The sequence below is a fragment of the Chaetura pelagica genome, unplaced genomic scaffold (assembly GCF_000747805.2).
Source record: "Chaetura pelagica isolate M959 unplaced genomic scaffold, ChaPel_1.0 scaffold336, whole genome shotgun sequence".
Lineage (NCBI taxonomy): Eukaryota > Metazoa > Chordata > Aves > Apodiformes > Apodidae > Chaetura > Chaetura pelagica.
This window is the reverse complement of record NW_009953652.1, coordinates 2346701-2371828: the sequence shown is the minus strand read 5'-3', so window position 1 is coordinate 2371828 and position 25128 is coordinate 2346701. Positions and strand designations below refer to the sequence as shown.

General features: G+C 39.8%; 1 protein-coding gene across 1 annotated transcript in view; it reads left to right on the top strand.

The window, feature by feature from the left end:
• KIF16B (kinesin family member 16B) overlaps window positions 1-21957 on the top strand; it is a 131375-nt gene extending 109418 nt beyond the window's left edge. The window contains exons 25-26 of the mRNA XM_010000183.1: window positions 3416-3499; window positions 21799-21957. Of these exons, the coding sequence (XP_009998485.1) occupies window positions 3416-3499; window positions 21799-21957 (243 nt within the window). The remainder of the gene's footprint in view (window positions 1-3415; window positions 3500-21798) is intronic.
• The last annotated feature ends 3171 nt before the right edge of the window (window positions 21958-25128 follow it).

Here is a 25128-nt window from a genome sequence, read left to right as displayed (position 1 = left end):
TAAGCCTAACTTCCAGATGCTTTCATTGCCACTGCAGCAAGGGGGACAGGGAGAAAGAGCAGGGGGAAGTATTTCAGGGAAGCAGAATAATTTACCTTGCTACCTGTAGAGTCCCCTTCTTAAGCTTGGTACTGCTGCAAAGTGTTCATCTCATAGTCAAGGTGAAGAATTAATTTGAGCCAGAAGGTACATGGCCATTTAATTCTAAAATAGTAACTTATACTCCTGGATAGTGTGAAGTGCTTTTATAATGTTTGAGCCAAGGCAAACATCTTGATGCAAAACCTACACCTGCACATCTCTTACATATTTAAGTGACAGAGCAGATGTAGCTCAGTCACCTACTGTGCTGTGTGCACAGTAACTACAGGTTAGTGCCTGTAGCAATGGTAATCTCATCTGAAGTTACTGTGCAGTTTCTTAAGTGCTCATAACAACAAAATCTGATGAATTTTTAAAAATAATTGCTAATGCACTTTGGCTTAAAAAATAAGATATTTTAAATAAACATCAAAATTATCTTGAATGGTTGCATATCTGAACCGTACACAATGATGTTCAGAGGCTCCATATCAACTAATAAATTGGGTCAGAGGATCTTTATAGAAAATTATGACAACATTTATAATTAATTCAATATATTCATATTACTGGGCTGCTTTTCTTCTCTTTCTATAAACCATAATTAAGATGAGAACATTTTATCATCACTGCATGTTTGTGGGACTCAAGGACCCATACTTTTCTCCACACTAAAAGAGTAACTTTGTAGGAGTGACAGATCAATGGCGTGTATACATACATATATATATATATATATAGATAGATAAGCACACCACCTCTGGTAAATGTAGTAATATCGTATTTTTATATCAATACACTACAATGGATCAGCTTCCTCTTGCAGTGAAAATACACAGTCACAGAGATGGCTGTGTTCACACTGTTGCAAAGATAATTTCCTGACTGTGAGTCGGGAGGTAACTGGTGCTGTGGTGTCTGCAAAAGCATTTGGACAGCATGAAACTCAAGCCTAAAGAGTTTTGACTCTTTCATTATGGTGGGGATTAGGCTCTTGGCAGGTAGTGGAGTGTATTAGAATAATTTAGGGCTTCCAGGAGTTGCTGAAGTAATGTTGGTATCTACACTGGAGGACTTTCTGTCATATAGTTGGGGGGGTTATCTGTTGTGTGATGGAAATGGTCTCTTTTTTTTTTTTGTGAGGTGGACATCTGCCAATCATTTGGCTAAAAGAGGAGCCAGAGGAGCCTTGGGAAACAGTGGAACACAAACGTTCCAGCAGACCCGAGATTATGTACCTTCTGCTTCATGACCTGCATGACATGTCCATGACCTTTCCATCTCAAATTTTTGTACAATCAGTTCTAAAATGCCTTTTAAAATCAAACTTAATTCAGCTAAAGAAAGCATTTCTGATTTGCTTTGATTCTACAGAGTATGTCAGGAAGCTATAGCAGTGCAAATTATCTGTGCAAGTTGTTTTTAAGAGACACCATTTAAAAATTATATAATTAAAGTGTTTGTTAATAAATATAAAACCACTCTCCCTAGGGCCAGGAGGGGATTGCAGAGCTAGTTGTTTTACCTTGCTTGTTACTGGGAGTTGCATGATACAATACTTTTTAATAAAATATGATATCTGGAGGGGCAGGATTTTGAAGTCCTTGAAAATATTAGCACTTCTAATCCTGTATAGGTTAAGGAGTGAGTAATGCACTGAAAATAGGTCCCAAGGACATAACTCTAGGATACTGTTTGGCTGTGTACTACTTGTCCTGCCAACATGTACAAGTAACCATGTTCAAGAAAGATGTCTGTTCTGCATCAGTCTTGCCAGCATCTCTAGTTATATTCCTCAGATTTCTCCAACCGTGTTCTATCTCCTCTGGTGCCCCACATCGCTTTATATTGCTTATTTCAATCTGTCTAGGCATGTCTTTAAAATTATCCAAATTGGAGTTGAACTGGAGAATGGGAATGAATTATTTGTGTTGCTGAATTCCTCTCTATTTTAAAGATGCTTACATTTGGTGTTAATAATGAAGCTGCTCATTTAACTCAGCAGATTTCTGCTCCTTGTAACCTGCCATAAATTTTCTACAGTCCTGTATGTGCTGATATACTCAAAAATGATGCATCACTTTTATTAGTTCAGTATCATTAAATAGCCAGGGGAATTCATGCAGGAGGTTTTTTTATGCAGGGCTTTCGCCTGCAGGACAGCTCCAACAGTGCCAATGGGAGGTTGCATATCTCTGTCTCCTACAGTGAGAGCCAGGAAAAAATTGCTTTTGATGTGCCTTCTAGTGAAAACACAAACGATGCGGAGAGGACTTGCTTTCTGTGCATCATTTCCAGCAGCAGTGGCTTAGCAGAGACAGTTCATTAGCTCTTCTTACTAATTCTTGAGCCTTTTGTGTGTTTTTCAGATATAGGTGGCTGGAATTTGTTCAAGCATTTTATTTGTTGGTGTACAAGAAAAAGGAAGGCGGTTTCCTGTCTATCTCCCTTACCACTGTAGTTTGGCACAATTACTAGAGGATCAAAAAGAAATGAGAAGATAGCTTTGAATACCTCTGTGAAAGACTCTTAAAAGGACCAATCTGAGTAGCTGTTTTTAGGAGTTGTGCTGCTGCCTTGTTTTCATTTTCAGTGTGATAAAATGGGGTTTTGCCTGTTCTTGTGGATTCTCTTCAGAAATGAAAGCTATCAGCTTTCATCATGGACGCACGTTTGAATATGATTGCACTACAGTTAAGTTACAGCTCAAGAGGTCCCACTTGCCATATTCTTAGCTGCTGTCACAGGGAAGATGCATGCTCTTAGCCTGTCTCTGCTATGAAGGAAGATGTCATAGTTAAAGGCACAATGAAGGGTCTGTCACGTTCTGTGCATGTGCCAGATCAAGCAATGCCATCTTCCACAGCATAACTTTAGTGATAGTTGTCACCAAGAATCTTAGGTTTATGATAGAACATAGAAAAGACATGCTAACTGCAACTCAGTACGGTGGGACACCACAGCTTTTAAGAGACTGAATGTGATCTTTTAAGATACATGGAATTTCTGAAGAAATCTTTCTTACTTCTTAGTAGGTGGTATTACATCAGATTCAGTTTGCGAATTTGTAGTCTTTATGTGGGCAAAGCCTAATTCCTAAATCTACTTTCTATCTGTCACTTAGGACAAAATGTGTTGTTATCTTAGCAGTACCTACAGACCAGGTAGTAATAACATCAGTAGAAATGTTTAATTTGGTGTTTGCTAATAGCATATAGTTTAGCTCATGAATACTTGCCATTTTCTTCTTCCCAAGTTGCTTTGTAGTTTAAAGAGAAATATCTCATGTGAGCTTGTCACTTCTGATGTCTATTCATCCTTTAATGTCTTCCAGCTTGCCACTTTAGAATTCCCTCCAAAGAAGCTCTTTGGAAACAAGGATGAACGAGTGATTGCAGAACGACGGAGTCACTTAGAGGTAATGCCAACTCCTTAGCAGGCTTCTGCTATGTATTTAGGTGGAGTACTCTCTGCTTGACCAACAGAAACCCTTCCCATATGGTGAAAGTTAAATAGTCTGCTTTGTAAGTATGAAGTAACTTGCCTCATTTAACACAGGAGATGGCAGCAGTAGATTGCAAAGTAATGAAACATGCCTTAAAAAAAAAAAAATTAATCCTAGTCTAGAAAAAAAGCTTCTTTCTAGAGATATTCATAGCAGGTACATTTATTTAAGGGGAAAGGTTGTGGGTGAGGTAAGTGTTCACTGTAGACAGATGGTCTCTGTGTAAGATAAGATTAAAAAAAAGAATTGCTACTTTAAATGCAATTTGTTAGCTGAAGATTTACCATTTTATCATAGTTACTATATCCAAATATCTCATGACAGAAGGAAAGCAATATATAGGCATCTTCAAGCTTGATTTTGTAACCCATCTTTCCAAATATATTTTTTTTCTTTCACTTAGTTTTAACAATTAATTTTATTGTGGACAAAGTTACTGAGTTTATGAGGCTCTGAGATTTTCTTTGTTCTGCAGTGCCATGTGGATGGCACAATTTTGACTTCTCTCAAACACATCAGGTCTTTCTATGTTTGTGCATGTGTTACTGCAGCCCAGAGACAGGAGGTGGGCTTTTGGGAAAGAAGAAGAGACATGAACAAAGACTAAACCATGTACCCCACAGCTGTATTGTAGCCACGTAGGGATTACCTGATCATTCAAGTCATTAAGAATTATATTCTTTGCAGAGCTAGAGTAGCATTAAGTAGTGCTTTAGAGAAATTAATGTAATAGTAGATTGCTTCCAAATGGAATCTTTTCTTAGATTATTTAGATTTTTTCAATGTACTTCACTTCTTCTTTGATCTACCAGCAAACATCCTCTCACTGACTTTTGATGTGTCATACATCTAACGCAAAATGCAATCTTTTTTTGGTTTGTTTGTTTCATGTCCTCCTTAGAGGGCATAATGGCATGGCCACATGCCAGTCTAGTACTTAATTTGCATATTTGTGTACCAGTAAGAAATTTAATCCCTTGATGTTTATGACCTTGCATTGATTTACTATCAGACTTTATTATAATGTTTCTAAATGTTGCAACTGCTGTGTATGGTGATGCTTTGATCATGGTCATATAGTACTTATAGCTCTCTAAATAGTTTTTAGCTTAAAATTAAATTATATCTGTTTTAATTAAATTAAGTAATTAAAACTTTATTAGATATGTATTTTTGCAAACACTAATAATAATGTATCCACAATTCATGTGAATATGTTTTGTCATATGTCAATGGGGAGCCACGTGTGTCTTACCATTCTTACCATCACGAATTTGACGCAACAAACTGGTCAAAACCCCCTTATGTCTGGATCTCTAATCATGGTATTTTCTTCTTGCTATATAACAGAATCACATTATTGTCAGAGTTGGAAGGAACCTCTAGAGATCATATAGTCCAAACCGCCTCTAAAGCAGGATCTCCTAGAGCACATAACCCAGGACTGTATTCACACAGATTTCGAGTATCTCCAGATGAGGGGAGTCTACAACCTCCCTGGGCAGCCTGTTCCCCTGTTCTGTCACTGTCATAGTGAAAGAAGTTTTTCCTCATATTTAAATGGAACTTTCTATGTTCTAGCTTGTGCCTGTTGTCCCTTGTCCTATCACTGGGAACTACTGAAAAGAGTCTGGCTCCATCCTCCTTGTACCCACCCTTTAGATACTTATAGGCATTAAGAAGGTCTCCCCCTCAGCCTGATCTTCACACTAAGGAGTGACCTCTCTTAACCTGCTGGCTACATTCTGCCATATGCACCCCAGGATTACATTGGCCTTCTTGGCACTAAGGGCACACTGCTGGCTCATAGATAATTTCCTATCTGCCAGGACTCCCAGATTCTTCTCCTCAGAACTACTTTCCGGCAGGTCCACCCCTAAACTATGTTGGTGCCTGGTGTTCTTCCTCCTCAGGTGCAGGACCGTACACTTGCCCTTGTTGAACCTCATTAGGTTCTTCTCTGCCCAGGCCTCCATCCTATCCAAGTCATGCTGGATGGCAGCACAACCCTCTGGAATGTCAGCCACCCCTCCTAGTTTGGTGTCGTCAGTGAACTTCCTGAGGATACACTCTGTCCCTTCATCCAGATCATTGATGTACATGTTGAACAAGACCAGACCAAGTATTGACCCCTGGGGCTCTTGGTTACAGACCTCCAACTCAGCCCTGCTCCATCGATCACAACCCTCTTGAGTTCTGTCACACAGCCAGCTCTGAATCCACCTCACTGTCCAGTCCACACTGGCTGAGTTTCCTAATGAGGATGTTATGGGAGACAGTGTCAAAAGCCTTGCTGAAGTCAAGGTAGGTAACATCCACTGCTCTCCCCTTATCTAGGCAGCCAGTTATGGCATCATGGAAGGCAATCAGATTGATCGAGCATGACTTGCCTTTGGTGAATCCATGCTGACTTCTCCCAATGGCTTTCTTTATTTTCACATGTTTTAAGATGATGTCCAGAATTATTTGTTCCAACACCAGGGATGGAGGTGAGACTAATTGGCCTGTAGTTCCCTTGGTCCTCCTTCTTGCCCTTTTTGAAGTCTGGAGTGACACTGACCTTCTTCCAGTCCTCAGGCACCTCTCCTATTCTTCATGATCTCTAGAAGATGATGGGGAGTGGCCTAACAATAACATCTGCCAGCTCTCTCAGAACTCGTGGATGCATCCCATCAGGGCCCATGGATTTATGGATGTCCAGTTTGGCTAAGTGGCCTCTAACCTGGTCCTCCTCTACCAAGGAAGAATCTTCCTGTCTCCAGAGCTTATCTTTTACCTCTAGCGTCCAGGATTCAAGAGGGTTGGTTTGGCAGTGAAGTCTGAAGTAAAGAAGGCATCCGGTAACTCTGCCTTCAGAGTTGACTGCTTTGCAGCAGCTTGCTCTGTCTTTGCCAGTGGCTGGAGAGATTTAGCTAATGTAGCTGCTGCCCTCTTGGTGAATAGTGGGAGAAACTATCTAAAGTAGTGGTGGTTTCCAAAGTCACATAATACTTTGAAGGCTTAAAGCGTATCTTGACTTATACTGGGGAAGTATTTGGCAGGCAGAGAAAGTGCAACAGTGGAAGATGGCACAGGCATCAGTTCAATTTAAAACATTGGCTGTTACTGCCTTGTGGCTTTCAGTGTGGTACTAACCTTGAACACACTTCAGTGAGCTAACAAGAAAGTAGTAGATGGCTGGATTGCCTCTGTAAGGGATGTGGTTTCTTCGCTTTTTCACTGCAGTGCACTTCTCCCATGGGAATTCCATCAGGTAAAAGGTGAGGGCATTGGACCTTGGCAACAAGCAGAAACATGGCTTGTATTCATTTGACTTTCATACCTGATCCTGTACCTTGTTTTGCTGAAAACCTCTTGCAGTCTCATCTAAGCCTTGCAGGTGATGTGTTTTTATAACTGTAGTATGATATAAAAGTTTGTTGGATTGTTCCACATGGTTAGTCAAGAGCTCACGAGCTAATACAGCATCTTTAGAAAAAGCAAAGTACAGCTTCCAGGCCAACAAAAATGTATGTTTTTATAAAAAATCTGAGCTGACTTTATTGACGAAAAATAGATGATAGCCTAACAAATATCAGTCTGAGTGTTCTGAACAATTACTTTGTATTGTAAGATCATGAGTAGAACTGTCATGACTGTGGTGGATGACAAAGAAAATTACTCTGCTCTTCCAGTTTTTACATTTGATGTTTACATGTCTTGATTAGGCTTTGACTTCCCATTGGTTTTCCTGAACTTTTAAAATTGATTTTGGATAGTACAGCTTGGGTAGTCCAGTGCTTTCCACAGGATATCTCTGAGCAACAGCAATTTCTGCCTTTATTCAGAGCAATTTTCCGTGCACCTAATTATAAAAAGATTTGTCCAAAACATCCCTTAGGAAGAGTTTGGTTTTTTCTACACATCATCTCTGGGATTCTTTCCACAGAACAAGTGCTGAGAAGAGCAATGGGAGGTTGTTGTACCTTTCAAGGCAATTAGAATCGGGGGGGGCTGGCTGTAGGGTTTGCTTTGTTTTAAGGTTGTCATGTAGAGTTACCTCATTTCGGCTTGAGATTAGAAGTGGGCATATTTCATTATAATGGAGATGAAATTACTTGGAATAAAATACTTCACAGAACCCCAAATGATGAGGGTTGTGATTTAAAGTCACAATAAATGCAGAGTATATATAAAACATTAAGTTATTTTATCTGAGCTGGTACAAAGTCTTAATAACCAAAAAAACTTTACAATACCTTGTTAGTAGGAAAGCGCATTATGTGAACTGTGTTTTCTGTGAGATGAACCTGAGGTGATGTCTTTGATCTCTAGCATGATACATAGTTGCAATGTAAACACTTTTTGCTTTAGTGTTTAGTGTATAGTGTTAATATAATATAAAGTCTTCTGAAGAATATCTTACATTCTCATAGAGGTTGGGAAAAATAACATACAAATTTGCACAAAGGTTTTGCAAAAAACACCTGAATTGTAATTAAAATTATCTATCTAAAATGTCTTCTTGCAATCCATTAGTTTCATCAGGGACCTGTTGCAGGGCAAAACTCTAAATTAGTTGTTCCACAGTTTAAGACTGTAATTTCACTTCAGAGCCAACCTTGCTTGATTAAATCCGCCTTAAATGAAACAGCCAAGAATTCTTTTGATTAAAGTTAATGAATAGAAGTTAGTGTGTATCTGTCCTTTTATGCAGTTAGAAATCAATAGATAAGAGTATGGGATTCTTTTAAAAAATAAAATCAGATTATGTAAATTCCTTTATTTATTTCTTAAGCAAAAACTTTGTAAAGGAAATGCATGTCACAAGAAATATGTGATTCAGTGAATGTATCTGTTCTTGTTCTCACAGCAAAATATCTTTTATTCCTTGGGGAGTTGCTAGAACTTTGGATGACAATAAAAAGTTTTCTGGAACTGCCTGCTTCTTTGGATAATGCATCTCTGTATCTCATCATTCCCCTGATTATTTTTCTTCTCTTAAACTCATTCTTTGTTGTATTAGTGAAGATTCTTATTAGCCCCATTGCTCAGCCAGAAAAATTGGGCGGAGTGTCTGAGCTGACACAGCAGATTGAGTCATGTTTCTTGACTTCATGGTCAGAAGCCTTTCTTTTCTGCTCTTCCTGGCACCAGTATGCTTAGGAAAAACAATTGTTACGCTGATAAAATCCCAGCAGATTGTTACTTAAAGGAAACAAAAATTCCCCCAAGCCTGAGCCTATCTTCTTGTCTCTTATTCCCTGTTTCGTATTCCCACTGCTGCATTTCATTAGGTTTGTTTGCGGGCAGGAAAGGGGAACAAGCAAGTCCCAGATGGGTGATTCACCAACAGACAGCTGGACGGTTGGGAGGAATTGTTTGCTTCATTTGGCTGTCACTTGCAGGGCTTAGGGAATGAAATAAAATCAACCTCTATGGAAAAGCAAGACCAGATCTGGAATACTGCATCCAGTTCAGGGCTCCCCTGTTCAAGAGAGACAGGGAACTACTAGAGACAGTCCAGCAGAGGGCAACAAAGATGATTGGGGAATTAAAGCTGAGAGAGCTGGGACACCTTAGTGTGGAGAAGATAAGGCTGAGGGGGAGACCTTCTTAATGCCTATTAGTATCTAAAGGGTGGGTACAAGGAGGATGGAGCCAGATTCTTTTCAGTAGTTCCCAGTGATAGGATGAGGGGCAATGGGCACAAGCTGGAACATAGGAAATTCCATTTAAATATGAGGAAAAACTTCTTTCACTATGACAGTGACAGAGCAGGGGAACAGGCTGCCCAGGGAGCTTGTAGATTCCCCTCATCTGGAGATACTCGAAATCTGTGTGAATACAGTCCTGGGTTATGTGCTCTAGGAGATCCTGCTTTAGAGGCGGTTTGGACTACATGATCTCTAGAGGTTCCTTCCAACTCTGACAATAATGTGATTCTGTGATTCAGGTTCTGTAGGAGCCCATACATTTTCCTGGCAACACCTCAGCTTTTTTTTTTTTTTTCCTTGGTACTTTTATCCACTTTAAAAGATAGACACACTCAATTTATGTAAAATTAATAGTACAATTGTCCTTAACCTCCTCACTTCCTGATGTCGTCTGATGAGGTTTTCAATGATAGGTGTTACTGCAAGAGGCAAAAATAAATCTCGTATGAACTCCATAATTCAAATTTGCTCTCATATCTGTAGAACAATCTGGGGAAAGCATCATAGACACTCAACTGACAGAAGTATTGTGGTACCCTACAGTCAAAATGAAGCTTCCAAAATGTGATTCTTTAACATAGAAACCAAATGCTTTGTTTTGTTTTTAGTTCATATTCTCACTTGAGTTCCTTTGAAATTGGTAATTTTTAGGTGTTTGGGTTGTTTGGTTTTTTAATAGGGCTCTAAATCTAGCCAGTCTGACTTTTCCCTTTACAAGAGAGATTCTGCTGGTTTTACTTCAATAATCTGGTTCTTAATGAAAACATGCAATAATGGAAATAGCACCTTTCATTGAACTTGAATTAATTCTTGTTATGTGAAAGTATTATTAGTTTCAGAATTAATGCCTTAGTGATGAGCAGCAAAAGGAACACCTGACAAAAACAAAACAACAAACCTCAAAATATTTGCAGAAAAATTAGAGCAAACCAAATGTTGAGTCTGAGACCTCATGTCTTGAGGTTTTCCTTTGTGAGGACAGAAACATTTAAATGAAAATGTAGATAATTATTCCTTGTCCGGCTGCAGTCACAGGGCAGGGGGGCTGCTGCCCCCAAACAATCCCTGTTTTGCCCCAAAGCTGTGGGACAGCACAAGGACAGACTGGATGCAGGGAGAGTGAGCAGCCCCAGGTGGGCCTCAGCAGGTCCCTCCTCACCTGGGGAGCATCTAACCAGAGACCCTGAGCCTCTCTGCCTCAGTTTCCCTCTTGCCTCTTTGCTGTTTAGACCAAAGGGTGCCCTGGCACAGGGCCCTGTGCTGGCACAAGCCCCAGGGGACACTGATGGCACCCATGGGCACCCAAACCCCCAGCCCAGGCCCGTCTGGCAGCAGCCACAGTCACTCCAGGCAAGAACGACCCTGCACGAGGGCACCAGCAGTTCACTCACGACCCCGCACACGCGTGAGCACATGATCCGTGTGTGCACGACTAGAGCAAACCAAATGTTGAGTCTGAGACCTCATGTCTTGAGGTTTTCCTTTGTGAGGACAGAAACATTTAAATGAAAATGTAGATAATTATTCCTATCATGAATATTCATTATGGACTTCATGAGTACATCCCACTGACCTTTGTTTCACAGTCTCATCCCTTAATCTGTTTAACTGAGACAACCTGCTCCTTGCTAGTCACAGGTGAATTGATGTTTTTGTTGCAAAAAACCTGTCAAGTGGGTTCAGGGTTACCATGTCTGTCTGATTTTTCCTGAATTACACCAGCCACAAGACCTTTCAAAACTACTGATTATGTGTTGGTTCAAAGTGATTATTTAAAGGAAATTATTAGGCTCCAATATCAGCTTACAACAACAGCCCTAATACTAAAGCTTTTTATGAAGAGCTTTAAAGTCAGCTTCTCACAGCCTGACTTTTGTGGATTTAATGTTTGCCTCTGACAGTGCAGTTGTAAATGCATTTTGATGACTTGGACTTCAGAAAGCATTCAGGATGCATTTGATAATCATTGAAAGATAAAAGGAAGCTTTGCCTTTTGTCACAGATATGAATGTACACCAGATAAGACTGCTGGTGCAAAAGCAAACTGCTGCAAATGTCAGTGTTTGATAATTCTAGAGAAGATTGTTTCATACCTGTAGTCTGAACTGCAGAATGCAGCATCTTAGAGTGATGGTTTTAATTTTCCACTAGAGGAACAGGGATGCAGCAGAAGCACAGAAGAGTACATGTGGTTGGGCCATATTGTGAATATCAAATAAACCCATGTCATGGATAATTTTCTAGGCTAGGTATAGTTAGGCTGCACCGAGTGCCTTTCATAACCTCTAGTAACCATTTTTTAAAAATTTAAAAAAAAAACCCAAACCTGTTTTTCAGCAACACTAACATCTTGCCTTGCCTACAGACAGTTAGAATTTGCAATTGACCATCTGAGAGCAATTTCACACATCAGGGTCCCAATCTTCAGTGCATCATTGGGGCTGCCCAAGGCACCTGGCTTTTCTTCTTGGAAGCAGCAGCCCACAAAAAGGAGTTTTAGAAACTTTCAGGATGAAGTATTTAATATTTTTCTTTTTTTTTTCTGTTTTGGGTGGTGCTGCATTTTGTGTGAGGCCCTGTTGGCTTCAAAAAATTAATAAATAAAATTAATTTTATTTATTGATTACAATCACCAGATACAAAGAAGTAGAAGTTAGGACTTTGTGTATGTCAGAAATTGATTCCATACCAATAAAATGTTACTTTGATTAAATGCTGTGGAGTCTCAGCCAGGCCCACAGTGAATGCAAGACATTATTCTTGTAATAGCAATAGAAGATAAAGATGGTCGTTTAGAAGGAGTGAAAGCCTGGGGTTATTTTTGGATGAGTTAATTTTAAGCTCTGGTCCAACAGGCTGCTGGACACAAAAGGGGAGTGAGTGTAAACAGCCCCTTGGTCTCATATGCTCAAACTCAACGCTTTATTCCAGTTCAGGTCTGAAATCCTGTTTTGCAGAGTTTGCTAGAGGTAACTGCATAGTATCCATAACAATGGATATTACAATAATACCAATTTTTACAATGGATATTATTGTAATATCCTTTTACAAAAATTCTGGCATTTCTTTCTTTAGGTGTATAACTTCAAAATCCTTGCATCAAAAACTGGATATTTAGTGATAAAACATTTATCTCCATTGCAACTGAAGAATTAAATAAGATGTTCAATTCAGAGGCCTTTTTGTACTTTCATTTTTAGAGATTTCAGAGTGTCAGAAAATAAGAAGGTGTGTTTAACATGATTTAGTAAGTTCAGAAATAGGTGCCAGCATATAATTTGAATTCCCCTTTAGCTCCACGTACTAATGTGTTTTGCTGTCACTTCAGAATAAATTTCCCAACATCCTCCTTCAAATCGACTTTTGAAGTTGTGGATCTTTATTGGTCTCCAATAATGGCTCTCCACATTCAGAATAAAGCAGAAGAATAAAGGGAGCTCTTGACCAAGGATGCTGGGTTGAACTCCTTGGTGTTATCTCTTTTCAAAGCAAGTGTATCAGTCATCCTCCAGCATCTGATTTCACCAAAGGAAGTAGAGGATGATGCATGTCAAGTGCTTTGGTAGCTGCTTGCCAAGGCCACTGCAGCAGACAGTGCTCTCACTGCTGGCCCAGGGACGAGTGGTAAATTTAGTCCTGTTCTTTCTGACAGGACTTGTTTTGACTTGTGCTCCAAAGAAAAGATAGGATTCCTTCACTAGTCAGGTCTGTTTTGATCTTTTTTAATACTGCTCTTCACTTCCAAAAGAAGACTCAACTGATAGACCACCTGTAAATCACAGCCCTTGCTGCCCTTTTTTTTTTTTTAACAGCTAGTCTACAGTTCAATTTTCATTGGAGCTACTTAAAGCAAATGAATATAAGCTTTTAGCATGCAGGCATTGTAAGAAATATTAAGTCCTGTGGATTTTAAATGAATTTCAGACAGAATAAGATGGTAATTTGGGCTGTAGACTGACTGCAGAAGTTAATTCAATTGATGCGGCATAAGAGTAATTCAACATAATGTGTTCATGCCATTAGGCTTGCAAAGAAAAATGTTCTAAATAGCTATAATGAATAGTTTGGATTTTGAAAACCTAGGAGAGCAATATCACCTTGAATCATAACTGCCACCTCTCAGAATGCTTGTACATTACATATATTCAAAAAGGTGTATGAATTCAAGTAAATTTCAGTACCACCCGGGGTAAAATGAAATTTTAGTGGCACTCAAATGCTTCTGGAGATGTAGTGGTAAAATCTGCTTTCCACCTGTATAGCTGTGGAGGAAACTAACCCTGATTCAAGGCATCTGCATTACACTGTGCATAAAAATGTAGGGAGAATTTTCCAAAGGGTGAAAAATGTAAGTCCTGTTTTTTTTTAAATGCAATTTAGCTGATTAAAGAGCTTGATTCTTATACCCACTTTGTTCCAGAGTCTTGTAGACACCTCTAAACATGGCCAAAGGAGTGGTGGGAATGATACTACTGCTTCTCTCTCTGCTTTGGGTTAAGTCCACCACCAACACAGAGTGCTGCAGTGTCAGTACCACCAGAGTGACAAGAATACAAGTCTCCATAGTTTAGTTCTGCAGCTTCAACAAAAGCAGAGGCTAAATCCTTTGCTATCAAAGTAAAAATCTGGTTTTATAGATCCAGTATTTACAGCCATGTTGACATTTGGGAGCCATATAGGTAAATCTGTTCACAAACAAAAGAGCTACATTAAATTTTTGTAGGAGCTTATGATCTCATCTTCTCTTATCCCTAGCTCCTTAGCAAACAAGTTCAGTCTAACAAGTTAAGAGTTTACATATGGGTATTGCAGTCACTTTGCAAAGATATTTATTAGTAAATTAGAAAAAAACAACCTAGCATAATCTGTCATACTTGTCTTATTTCTGTTGGACCATGAAGATGATTGGAGGTTGGAGCACCTCTCCTGTGGAGACAGGCTGAGAGTGTTGGGGTGGTTCAGCCTGGAGAAGAGAAGGCTCCAGGGAGACCTCATAGCAGCCTAGCAGTAACTAAAGGGGCTATAGGAAAGCTGGGGAGAGACTTTTTGCGGATAAAGGGACTTTTTGGTCAGATAAAGGGCAATGGTTTCAAACTGGAAGAGGATATATTAGATATTAGGAAGAAATTCTTTAGTGTGGGAGTGGAGATACACTTGCACTTGCTGCCCAGGGAAGCTATGGATGCCCCATCCCTGTTCAAGGCTGGGTGGGATGGGGCTTTCAGCAACATGGGCTAGTGGAAGGTGTGCCTGCCCACGCAGGGGGGTTGGAACTAGACAATCTTTAAGGTACCTTCCAACCAAAACCATTCTATGGAACTCTTAAATCCTGGTTTCTTGGGAAGTGTAGCCTGCCTGTGGCACAGGCAGCTGGATCCTGCAGCAAACTCTGGCCAAAGCTGCACCCAGCTGCTCCATCCCTGGCAGTACTGGTTCCTGTCCTGCCTGACTTGCTTTCCTCCAATGGTAAGAAGACATTTGTGCAGGCAAAATTTGTCAGTGAGAAAGCTGGAAGTTTAACACTGATGTGCTTTGGAAGAGCCAGTGATGTGCTTTGTGCAGGGCTGTAGAATTATATGTAAAATCTTTATGTAGGATTTGTTTTGGATGGAAATCATTGGTGCATGGGGTGGAGTTGTGCACAGAGGTGTAAGAAACACAGACCCAGGGTAAGGTGGTACTGATTGTGATGTTCTTGATTTATTTTTATATTTGCCCCCCCCAGTGACTACTAGGCATTATCTGTAAACAACCTCGCTTCTGATTAGGCCTAATCAAAGGGAACAGGAAGGGTTTGATTAAAGCAAGTCAGTCCTTTATTCTTGGCTTGTGTAATGTGAAGCCAGTTAATCCAGCCCTGAGCCTAATTAATATCTGCCAATCTGAAGCAAATACCCTCCCCTCCCCCTTTAGTGTTATGACTAACATGGTGATGACTTGTCACCTTCAAACATGAATGAATCTATCTTTATTCCCTTGAAAAATCTTTCTGTGCTCACACAAATCATGTGCAAGTAGAGCGAGGTCTTTGGTACCTATGGGATTCTGGAGACATTTGTTACCTCTGACTCCTCAAGGAAGCTTTGCACAACTTTGACAGTGTCTAATGCTGTAGCTTTCGTAAGGAGGACCTGGCCACCCTGGTCTTTCCACAAAAGATAGCGGCCCAGGCGATCACATCATAATTTTAGAAGCTTTCTCTCCAAATTTTTCACAGAAATAAGATCCTTCAGGCACAAGGTAGTCTCCCAGGCAGTAAGTCTTTTTCTCATTGCTATGAAATCACAGCTGCATGTAATGACTTGAGGGTGTGTGCAGGAGATAAATGTGTACAGATCCAGAGGTGACATTAGGTACTTCCTGAAGGGCTTGAAATACTACTTGAGATATTGAATATCACATGCTGTCCTGCTCACATACTTTACTCACATCTGCTTTATGATGTGAGTTGCAATATATATCAAGGTTTTTGGGAAAAGTATTGAAGCCTTATGTTTTCTATATATACAAGAAAAAACCCAAACCAAAGCAGACAAAAAAACAAACAGAAAACACCAAGAAAAGGAAAACCCCACAGAAGACACAGATGTTTCTGAACTATTTCTAGCTGGTGAGGTGGGAGTTGATCTGAACCTGGAATCCCTGGAGGTGAAGATATTAGTCATAGTCTGTATACAATCAAGATGTGAGGAGCCTCCCCTCACCAGCACTGGTGTCACTGGGGGCGTTTGAGCATTGTCCCTTGTGGAGCCCAACCTGGGGAGGGGGGCCCATGCCCCCTCCCACAACACCGGTGAAGATATTAGTCATAGTCTGTATACAATCAAGAATCCCTGGAAGTGTTCAAGGCCAGGTTAGATGAGGCTTTGAGGTGTCCCTGCCCATGCATAGGGATTGGAACTAGATGATCTTTAAGGCTGCTTCCAACTCAAACCATGCTATGATTCAATGATTTTATTATCCTTTTGACCTATTGTACTCCAAATATTGTATTGTATGTTCTTGCTATCTGCCAGTTCTTCCTCTGCTTGCTTATAGTTAACAAATCGAGGAATGGATCCGAAACTGCTTTTAGAGAGCTATTAGAGCATTATGCTGTCAATTACTTGCTCCTAATTAGCCAGTTTAGCCTCTGCTGGTCCCAAAGGGAAGGGTAGATGGTTTGAGTGGCAGACACAAGGTAGAAACTTAAGTGTGGTAAACCAAATTGTGACCTGGAGGGGTGAGCTATCCTTGCAGACTACAGAAGGAGCCTGCTGAGACCACTGCTTGGATAAAACACCTCAGTTTGGAAAACTTGAATATTGTTTGCTGTGTGATGTTGGGGTATTTGGCATAAGAGAACTTGATCCCTTGGAAATCAGTTCATAAAAAAACTTCTTATATTCTGAGTAGTGGCTGTCCTTGTCCTCTACACCTGGCCCAGATAATCCAGTCCTTTGTAGTGTTTGAGATGTGTTCTGTGTCCCGGATGAGGCATAGCTGACTTATCTTGCAGGCCTTTTCCTAAGGGTTCCTGTGATCTGCAGTGTCCCTGTGAGGCCACAGCCTGTAGCACCAGCTTACCTTCCCTACGTTGTGTTAATCCCCGCTGACTTTTGCCAGTAAGAACATTTCTTTAAAAGCCATGGAATATATAACATCACTCCAGACAGGGTCCTTTGCCAGCCTGAAGCCTTTGTGGGACACCAACTTCTGCCAGTGCAGGGCAGGCTTTTTTTTTTTGTAGACTGTAGTTAGTGATGATAGCTGGTGTTTCTGTAGCATTTTGGATTTGATAAACCACCCCGAAAATATTTATTTTTTCCTCTTTGAGACACCAGTGGAAAGGTCCAACATAAAGTTGGTTACTTTGGGAGAGGATCCCCAAATGTACATTTTCCTTTACATATGCCAAACAATTTCTATCTAGGAGACAGAGGCAGGAGATGCACTCCCATTTCTGCATTGCAGCAGGCTCCTTTTGCATGTGTTGTCTTCTAAGCAGATGCTTATTTTTGTGATCACAGATTAGAAGTGAAGCATGTTCCTATCTGCTTGTTTTGGGCTAGAGTCTTCCTTGGGAAGATCTTACTTTCCAGATATCTAATTGCAGCATAATGTGGTTTTTCAGTGTGAGAGAATATGCTTAATTCTACGTCTTTGTAGTCATATTCCTATCTTACAGAAAACAGCTGTTGATACCTGCATATGCTTTGCTCTGTGGATAATTCAAAACACTATTTGAGTTAAAGCTTGCAGCACTTAACACTAGTCAACAGAATAATTATGGGATCGGTGCTGGGAGACACTAGCATCTGTGTTGAAGGGAGAGAGGAGCCAGTGCTTTAAGTTAGAGGAGCAAGTTAATTAGTCCCACCTCTGTCACTGGTGACCTTTTGTGACCTCGTGGTAAAGCTTTTGAGGGTCACATTGATGTGTAAGTGTTGAAAGGGGGATATTGTTTCAAAGAAAAGAGGCTATTGTTTTAAAAATCCCTAAAGCCTTGTAAGGTTTATCCTATTAAAGTCTGTGGTTCTTTCAGCTCTGTCAAATTATTATAAAGTGGTATTTGTTATGCTAAGTGTAAAGTGTTATATTTAAAGAATTTACAATGGTGAATTTTTGAAGAAATTTCTAGAAACAGCAATGTAAGAGAGAAAGCTCAAAGTTGCTTCACTTTCTGGAAGTTTAAACACAGCAGAGTTTAATGAAGAGTCCAACTCTTGCTAAGCTCCACTGTTGGTCTCTGAGGCTGTCACGTTTGTAATACAATATTAGAACAATGTCATCAAACTGAATTCCTCTTTAATATGCCACATCTGAAAGGATAATAAGAACACTTTCACATTCCAGAAAGCTTTTTGATTGTAATAACTGTAATAACTTTAAATTAAGTTATGGATTTATATTAAAATGTATAAAATTATGAGGTCTCCACATCACAAAGTTGTGCAAAAATCATTAAAATGACTTTGCTGTGCTGATGGATTGAGCACGAGATGAATGCTGGCCTACTGCTAAAAAAGGTGAACCCTATTAGAATTATTTTTAATGATCTTTTAAAATTGTTGTCTTTTTTACTGTTCACATAATTTAAAGGGAGGGAAAGCTACTCAAACTGGTAAGTAAAGAAAAACCTTTGGGTCTCACAACACTTTCTCCAGTCTTGTTTCTGTTGCAAACACTTCAAATACAAAGGTAAAGCTTGTGGGTATGACTGCCATAAATTTTAAGTTCAAGTCCATGAAGGTTGTAATGTGTGCCAAGAGGGCAAAACCACTGCTTTTCCTATTTTGGATTTTTGTAAACCTGGCTTTCAGTCTTTAAGAGTGTTGTACATGTCAAAGAGTATTTCCATTTTCTGTACCAGTGCTACTGAATGTGTGTTTAAACTGAGGAACCAACACAATTGGTTTGAAAGTTGCCCATTTTACATCCCTGTTACAGTGCCAGGGTCCTGTGCCCTTACACTAAGACATTGACAAATTTATAATTAGGATCTTTTCCAGCACACCAGGAGCGCAGCAAGTTGAACACTGTTAGTGAAATAAAACTCCTAAGTGCATTTGGAAGAACACTGATTACCAGACTAAATAATCCAGAACAAATGGCTTGAGTTTTGCAAGGCTAACAAATGAAAACGAGTAATAAAACTGAGCCTTTTAGAATATTTATAGCAGTTGTCTAGTTTTTTCTTTCCAAGGTAATCACACAAAGCTAGCAAAATTAAAATTGCTATAATGTAGTGCTTTGCCTACTAGGGTCAATGATTTAGATGCTATCAGTGAATTGCTGGTAGGAAGTACCAGTAGCACTGGTTTAGATAAAATTTGGATATGTTTTTATGAAGGCATTCTGAGCTTGCCAGTGCCTGCTGAGAATTTTATTTTTTTTTTAAGGAAGCACATCAAAAGATACCAGTTTGCTTCCCACCTCATATTAACTCAGCTCAAATAACATTATTCTGTAAATAGACTAAAATAATATCTTCTGCTGGAAATGGATTTAATAAAAAAGCTTTGAAAAGAGATCTCTCCCCTGCTCGCCAAGTCCTGACAGAGGAGACCTTTTCATATAGCCTTGCTCCCACTTCAGCAGTTTACAGTGGCTTCCTGGGTTGCAGCAAAACCAAGTCCCTTCTGGATCTCTTAGCAAGTTTTCTTTTTGTCATCTCTGGCACTTGGCATTGATGTGCTCTTGCTCCTCTCCCAGCTTGCTGTAACCTTCATCCTCTCTCTATCGCATCTGAATTTGAGAAGCATCTTTCCACCCACCAATATGGAGCACTCCTCCTTTTCTCCTACCACTTTCTTCCACTTCGTCATCCACATTGCAGCCTTCCCCCTTACTGCCCAGCCACACCTCTTTAATTGAGGCATGTGCTTGTGGTGTGAGCAAACACTTCTGCCATCAATCACTATTTCCCTCACTACAGGACTTAACTCCTAGCCAGCGTATCTGGGCAGAGGAGCCTTTATTTCATTGAAGCAACAGCTTCTTTCTGTCAAGGGCATGTCAGCTCTGTGCTATGCTAACACATCAGCATTGCAAACAAGGGCAAATGCAGATATGGGATTTAAAAGAGGGCTAATTTGCTCGGAGGTGGTTGTAGAAGAGCACATCATGCCAAGCCATATGGCTGGAAACCTTCATACAAAATTAATACCATTGTATTCTGGTAAAGTCTGCTTGTTGCCATTTTCCCAAGAATCTTTTTCATGTTCAAAGAATCTGTGATGTTCACTGAGCAGCTTGTTTGTGCAGATCTGGAAGAATAACTGTATCTTTTTTTCCTAGTGTTTCCCTGTCAGGTAAGTGTATGCATATAGCAGAGGGTGTTGGTTTTTTTTCTATCTCTGTCATTAGAACTATCATGCCAAAACAATGAATAATGGCTCTACAGGAAAGGCATGACGGTCAATTATCTGGCCATACATATCAAGGTGAATGCAATAGGTCTTGCAGTGTCTCTGGTGAGATATTTGGGTACCTTTGAGCCTTCAGTAGCCATAAACTGGAATTACTGCAGTAACTTTTCAGCTTAGTGTGAAAACTCTTAACAGGATGCCATGTTTTACATTTTATTTTCTACCATATTAATCCTTCAGGCATTACTGGATTGGGACTTCTTTTAAAGGGCCCTATTTGGTGAACTAATTATGATAAATGTTGATATGACATCTGTTGCTCACTTTAAATTACCTCTTAGTCTGTTGGAATTCATCTTGAAGGCATTTCTGTAATGAATTTTTTTTCATGAGCATTAATACAACCTGTGGGAGATCTGAATAAAAAAGAAGATTCACCAATCCTGCCAAGTGAATAGCTTATGTGCCAGCTGTTTTTTTTGTTGTTGTTTTGTTATCCTGCTTTCTGTGGTATTAATACAGCTGCTTTCCAAGGTACTTAAATAGATAACAGGTTGTTACACTATGGAGGAATTCTCCTTGAGAAGGGAATGAATAATTAGGACTACTTTCTGAACATGAAACCACTTTCATGACCCAAAAGCTGCTGCATTCAAATAACTAAACCTTGTGCTCTTCATAGGAGATTGTGCTGTTCTGTCTTGCAGATGTATTTCTCACTGCATCCAAGATCAGTGAATAATTTATTGAGTTATCTTTTTGTGTGAGCAGTCTGTAGTAGAACAAAGGAATTTATCCCTGTGTTCCATATGAGATTTGTCTTATAACTGTTTGGATGACAGTGGGCACTTTTTTTAGCATCTGTCTGGTGAACATTTTACCTACTGTGTTTCACTCAAAACTTCTAAATATAACTTACTAAATCATGCTAAATGATTGTCATCATTCAACCTGTATGTGAAAGGAACACCATCAGGTTTGTGAAAACTGACTTTGTGTTAATGTACATCTGTCACAATTTCTCTAGGTGCAAGTGGATGCAAGTTGCACAGCTGCTGGTAAATACTAACTTTTGGGAAAGGAAATACTTCTTTTAGGTTAGACCTTAGAAATATATATTTAGGTGTCACTTCAGTGACAAGATGCTCTTAAGATCTGAGATAACATGGAAGTTGTGCGATCTTTGTGCAGATGGGCTTGGTCAAAATAAATCCTTTTTAGTGCAAGGATTGTGGAGGCTTGATGAGGAAAAAAATTCTTAAGGACTTTTGCATCCATATGTAGTGACATTTCTGCCCAATGGATTTGAGGTTTGCACCTGCTATAGTGTTTGGCAGTGCTAGACAGCAGTATTAGCAGGTCATGAGCAGCAGAAAGCATTATATGACTACAGAATAAACTAGAAAGCATCACACAAGCACAGACCAAAACAGTTGCTAAGCTTGGCAGGGGAAGAAAGGGAAAAATACTTATTTTCTGCCTCTCCTGAGCTTAATGCAGACTTTCAGTAGATGTGTTTAACAGATGGATTTAAATGCTGATGGTCATTAAAAGGACTTTTCGTGGAGTCCATGGAGATCCTATACCACTATTCATTTAATTCTTTAAAGTAGTCCTAATCAATTGATGAAGTAAACCTTATGCCATTTTGCATTTTGTTCCACAGAAGTACCTCAGGAGCTTTTTCTCTGCAATGCTGAAATCTCCATCATCTCCGCTGCACATTGATAAAGTGGGGCTAACTCTGTCAAAACACACCATTTGCGAATTCTCACCCTTCTTCAGGAAAGGCGTTTTTGACTATAGCAGCCATGGGACCAGCTAACTTTTGGGCCAGGACCCTCATGCCCAGAGGAACACAGTTGAAGAAGTGCCTTCACTTTTGCAGTGCAAGAGAAATGAGGGGAAGAACAAAGGTATCTTCCTCCGTACCTGGGAAGTCACATCAAAACCGACAGAAGTTAGAGACAGCTACACCGCACTGCTAGCCTGTCCCCTTTACCAGCTCTCTTATTAGTGCCTGCATTTTCCTGGCATCGGGTAAACAGACATTTTTGTCTTAAGTTTCTCTGTTAATACTGTACAAAGATTCTGACTCTTGTGCTGAGTTTGGATCCACTCCTTAGTGGGAGTGCGTCCTGCCCATTTGCTCAGACAATTTGTTCTTGGTGGTGCGAGAGCATCTCTCTTGTGTTTACCATGCAGTGTGTCATGCTGACAGAAGGTTTTTGAGCAGCCTTTCGGTTTCTGTCCAAGCTGTTCCTTCAAGAACACTTCCCCTTTCATTTCCTTAACAGCATACTGTGGCATTTAAGGTAATGCTCATACTCCACTGTTGTTTTTTTTCCTCCCAGATACATTTTAACTATTTAACTGTATAATTGTATAGTTTCCTCAGAAGAAAAGGGCCTGGGTGACTTGAATGTTTACAAAAATATATGCAGCAGAAAGAATATAATTTAAACCCTGTATAAGTCTTCCACACTTGGTTGTTTTGAAGCAGAACGAATCACACTCCATTAATTAAGAAGCAGAGGAAGCAATAGTTACTGAAGAATGCGGTCAGTGTCTTTTCAGATTTTCTAATTACCCAGACTGGAAGTGGGTACTGTGCACTGTACAGACCTCAGAGCTATGCATAAAGCTAATGCAAAGTGCTGGATTTCTTTTTTTTTTTTTCTTTTTTAAATAGCTTCTTCACAGTAACATCATGCTGTAAATCTTGAGTTTTATTTGCATTGGTTGGAATTTGCAGGATTAAACTAACCGTACTTTAAAATTACTCAGGACTCATTCAGACTTGCACATGTATATACAGGTAGAACCCATTTTATATTGCTGCGGATCCAAAAATATATATATACGCTGTGACTGGAATTGAGTATTTGTACATTTTAATGTATAATTGGTTGTATAACAGTCAGAATTGAACAACTTCCAGTTATTAAAAAGCATAATAAAAGGTAAGTTTTGTGTGCCATTTGTTAGGAAAGTGACACATTATTTGTGAGTTACCATCATTGACCACTGGTAGGTGTTGGTAATCAAACTATTTTGTGTTGTAGAAAATAATTATTAAAATCTAAACTAACAACACTGGTGACATTATTATTTCATAGAATTATAGAATCTTAGGGGTTGGAAGGGACCTCTAGAGATCACCTAATCCAACCCCCCCACCAAAGCAGGATCACCTAGGGCAGGCCACACAGAAACGCATCCAGGTGAGTTTTGAATGTCTCCAGAGAAGGAGACTCCACAGCCTCTCTGGGCAGCCTGTTCCTGTTCTCTATCACCCTTACAGTAAATAAGTTTCTCCAGTAATGTTTTACATTTAATATGATGTATAAAGATAATTTGGTTTCATTACTTAGCTTAGTGTGGTACAATAAGCATTTCTAATTGAACAAAGAAAAAAAAAAAAAGAAAATGAATAATTTTAAGGTTGAGAGTATTTTTATTATTATTTTCATTTCAGTGACAACAAAAGTTAGGGTAAAAGTTTTAAGCCACTGGAGCCTTATTATCGTCAGGTTAGATTTAAATGTCTTTGGGTATGTTTGACTGTACCTGACTTGGGCACCTTAATACCTTAAATTGGGAGCCAGGATTTTAAGCTAAGCATTCCAATCAAACATGTTGATTCTCACACTGGTTTCATACCATGTCCCAGACATTTCCAGTCTCCCTTAAACACTCGAGCTCTGGAGCATTAACTTCATCACTAACAGGGATCCGAAAATGTGATCCTTACCAGGCCCTGTGCTTACATTGCAGCTCTCCATTCTCTCCCAAGCCCTTTCTGTGCACATGTCATTCCCCTAACCAGGAGGCCAGGTCCTCCCATTTTGGTCGCCCTTCCTCAACCATGAAGCAGAGGTTGGGTTCTTGCTGGGCTCCTACAGTGAGCTGAGTAGCTGGTGTTTGGTGTTTCTTCACACATAGATGGAAAATCAGTAACTTCATTTGGCTGCATTTACCTTCATGGCCCATATGAATGGTCCACAGAGGCAGAAATTGGGCGCAGTGTTGATGGTGCTCATACTGGCTTGGGAACTTTGACCCTAAATCTCACTTCAAAACCAGAAAGTCTTTTTTATCTCTCCTTCTTCCTTGGCCTGTTCCCCCTCTTACCTCATTGCAATGGAATGAGGTAAAGAATTAATGCTAAAGAGTTTTAAAAAATTAATTTTACATAACTAGAGAACGTTCTTTCCTGTGTGCCACTTCTATTAAAGGACCTGGCAGGCCCAGGCAATGGCAAGCTTCTTCATCTGCTGCACAAGCCCCGCATCTGCAGATGTACCTGAAAAAAAACCCCGGTGATGCCAAGCTCCTTCCCATGGCAAGCAGCACAGAGCCTGATGAGCGAAACTCTGGTGTGCCACATGGCAAGTGCTGGTCTGTGAGAAGGTCTGAGCACGCAGGACTCTCAGAGGTAAGGCCCGTGCTTCATGTCACTTTGGATTTGGAGAACCTGTTTTAAGAAAAACGCAACTAGACAGAGAGTTAAGTCAAGTGAAAAATATTAATATTTGTATTTTTCATATGACTGTAAAAGAAATTGTGTGCTTGGTTCCTGTTTGCAGTACAAATTAATTCAGGGAGGACCAGCTGCTCTAGTGGTATAAACCTGCCAATAAAGGTAGCTAATTTATGTTGGCTAGTTTAGCTGGCCTGCAGCATTAGATGTGTACATTGCAAATAACAAAGTAAAGGCCGATTAATCACTCCATTTAAAATGTCATCAAGTTAAAAGCTGCAGAAGTGCAAGAGTAAGCATGCAATTAGGACCACAACCCCAGGCTACCAGCTTTTTCCACCTTCTTACCTGTCTTTCAATAGTACAGAGTTTAATCAATGACCTCAAGCTCAGGCTAGACTAAGAGACATCTTTTAATAATTTCATTGGTAAAAATATGATGGCTCTTTATAACCTGCAGTCTTTAAACCCAGACTTCATAAGAAGTTTTCAATAGAACCTGAGATGCATGTC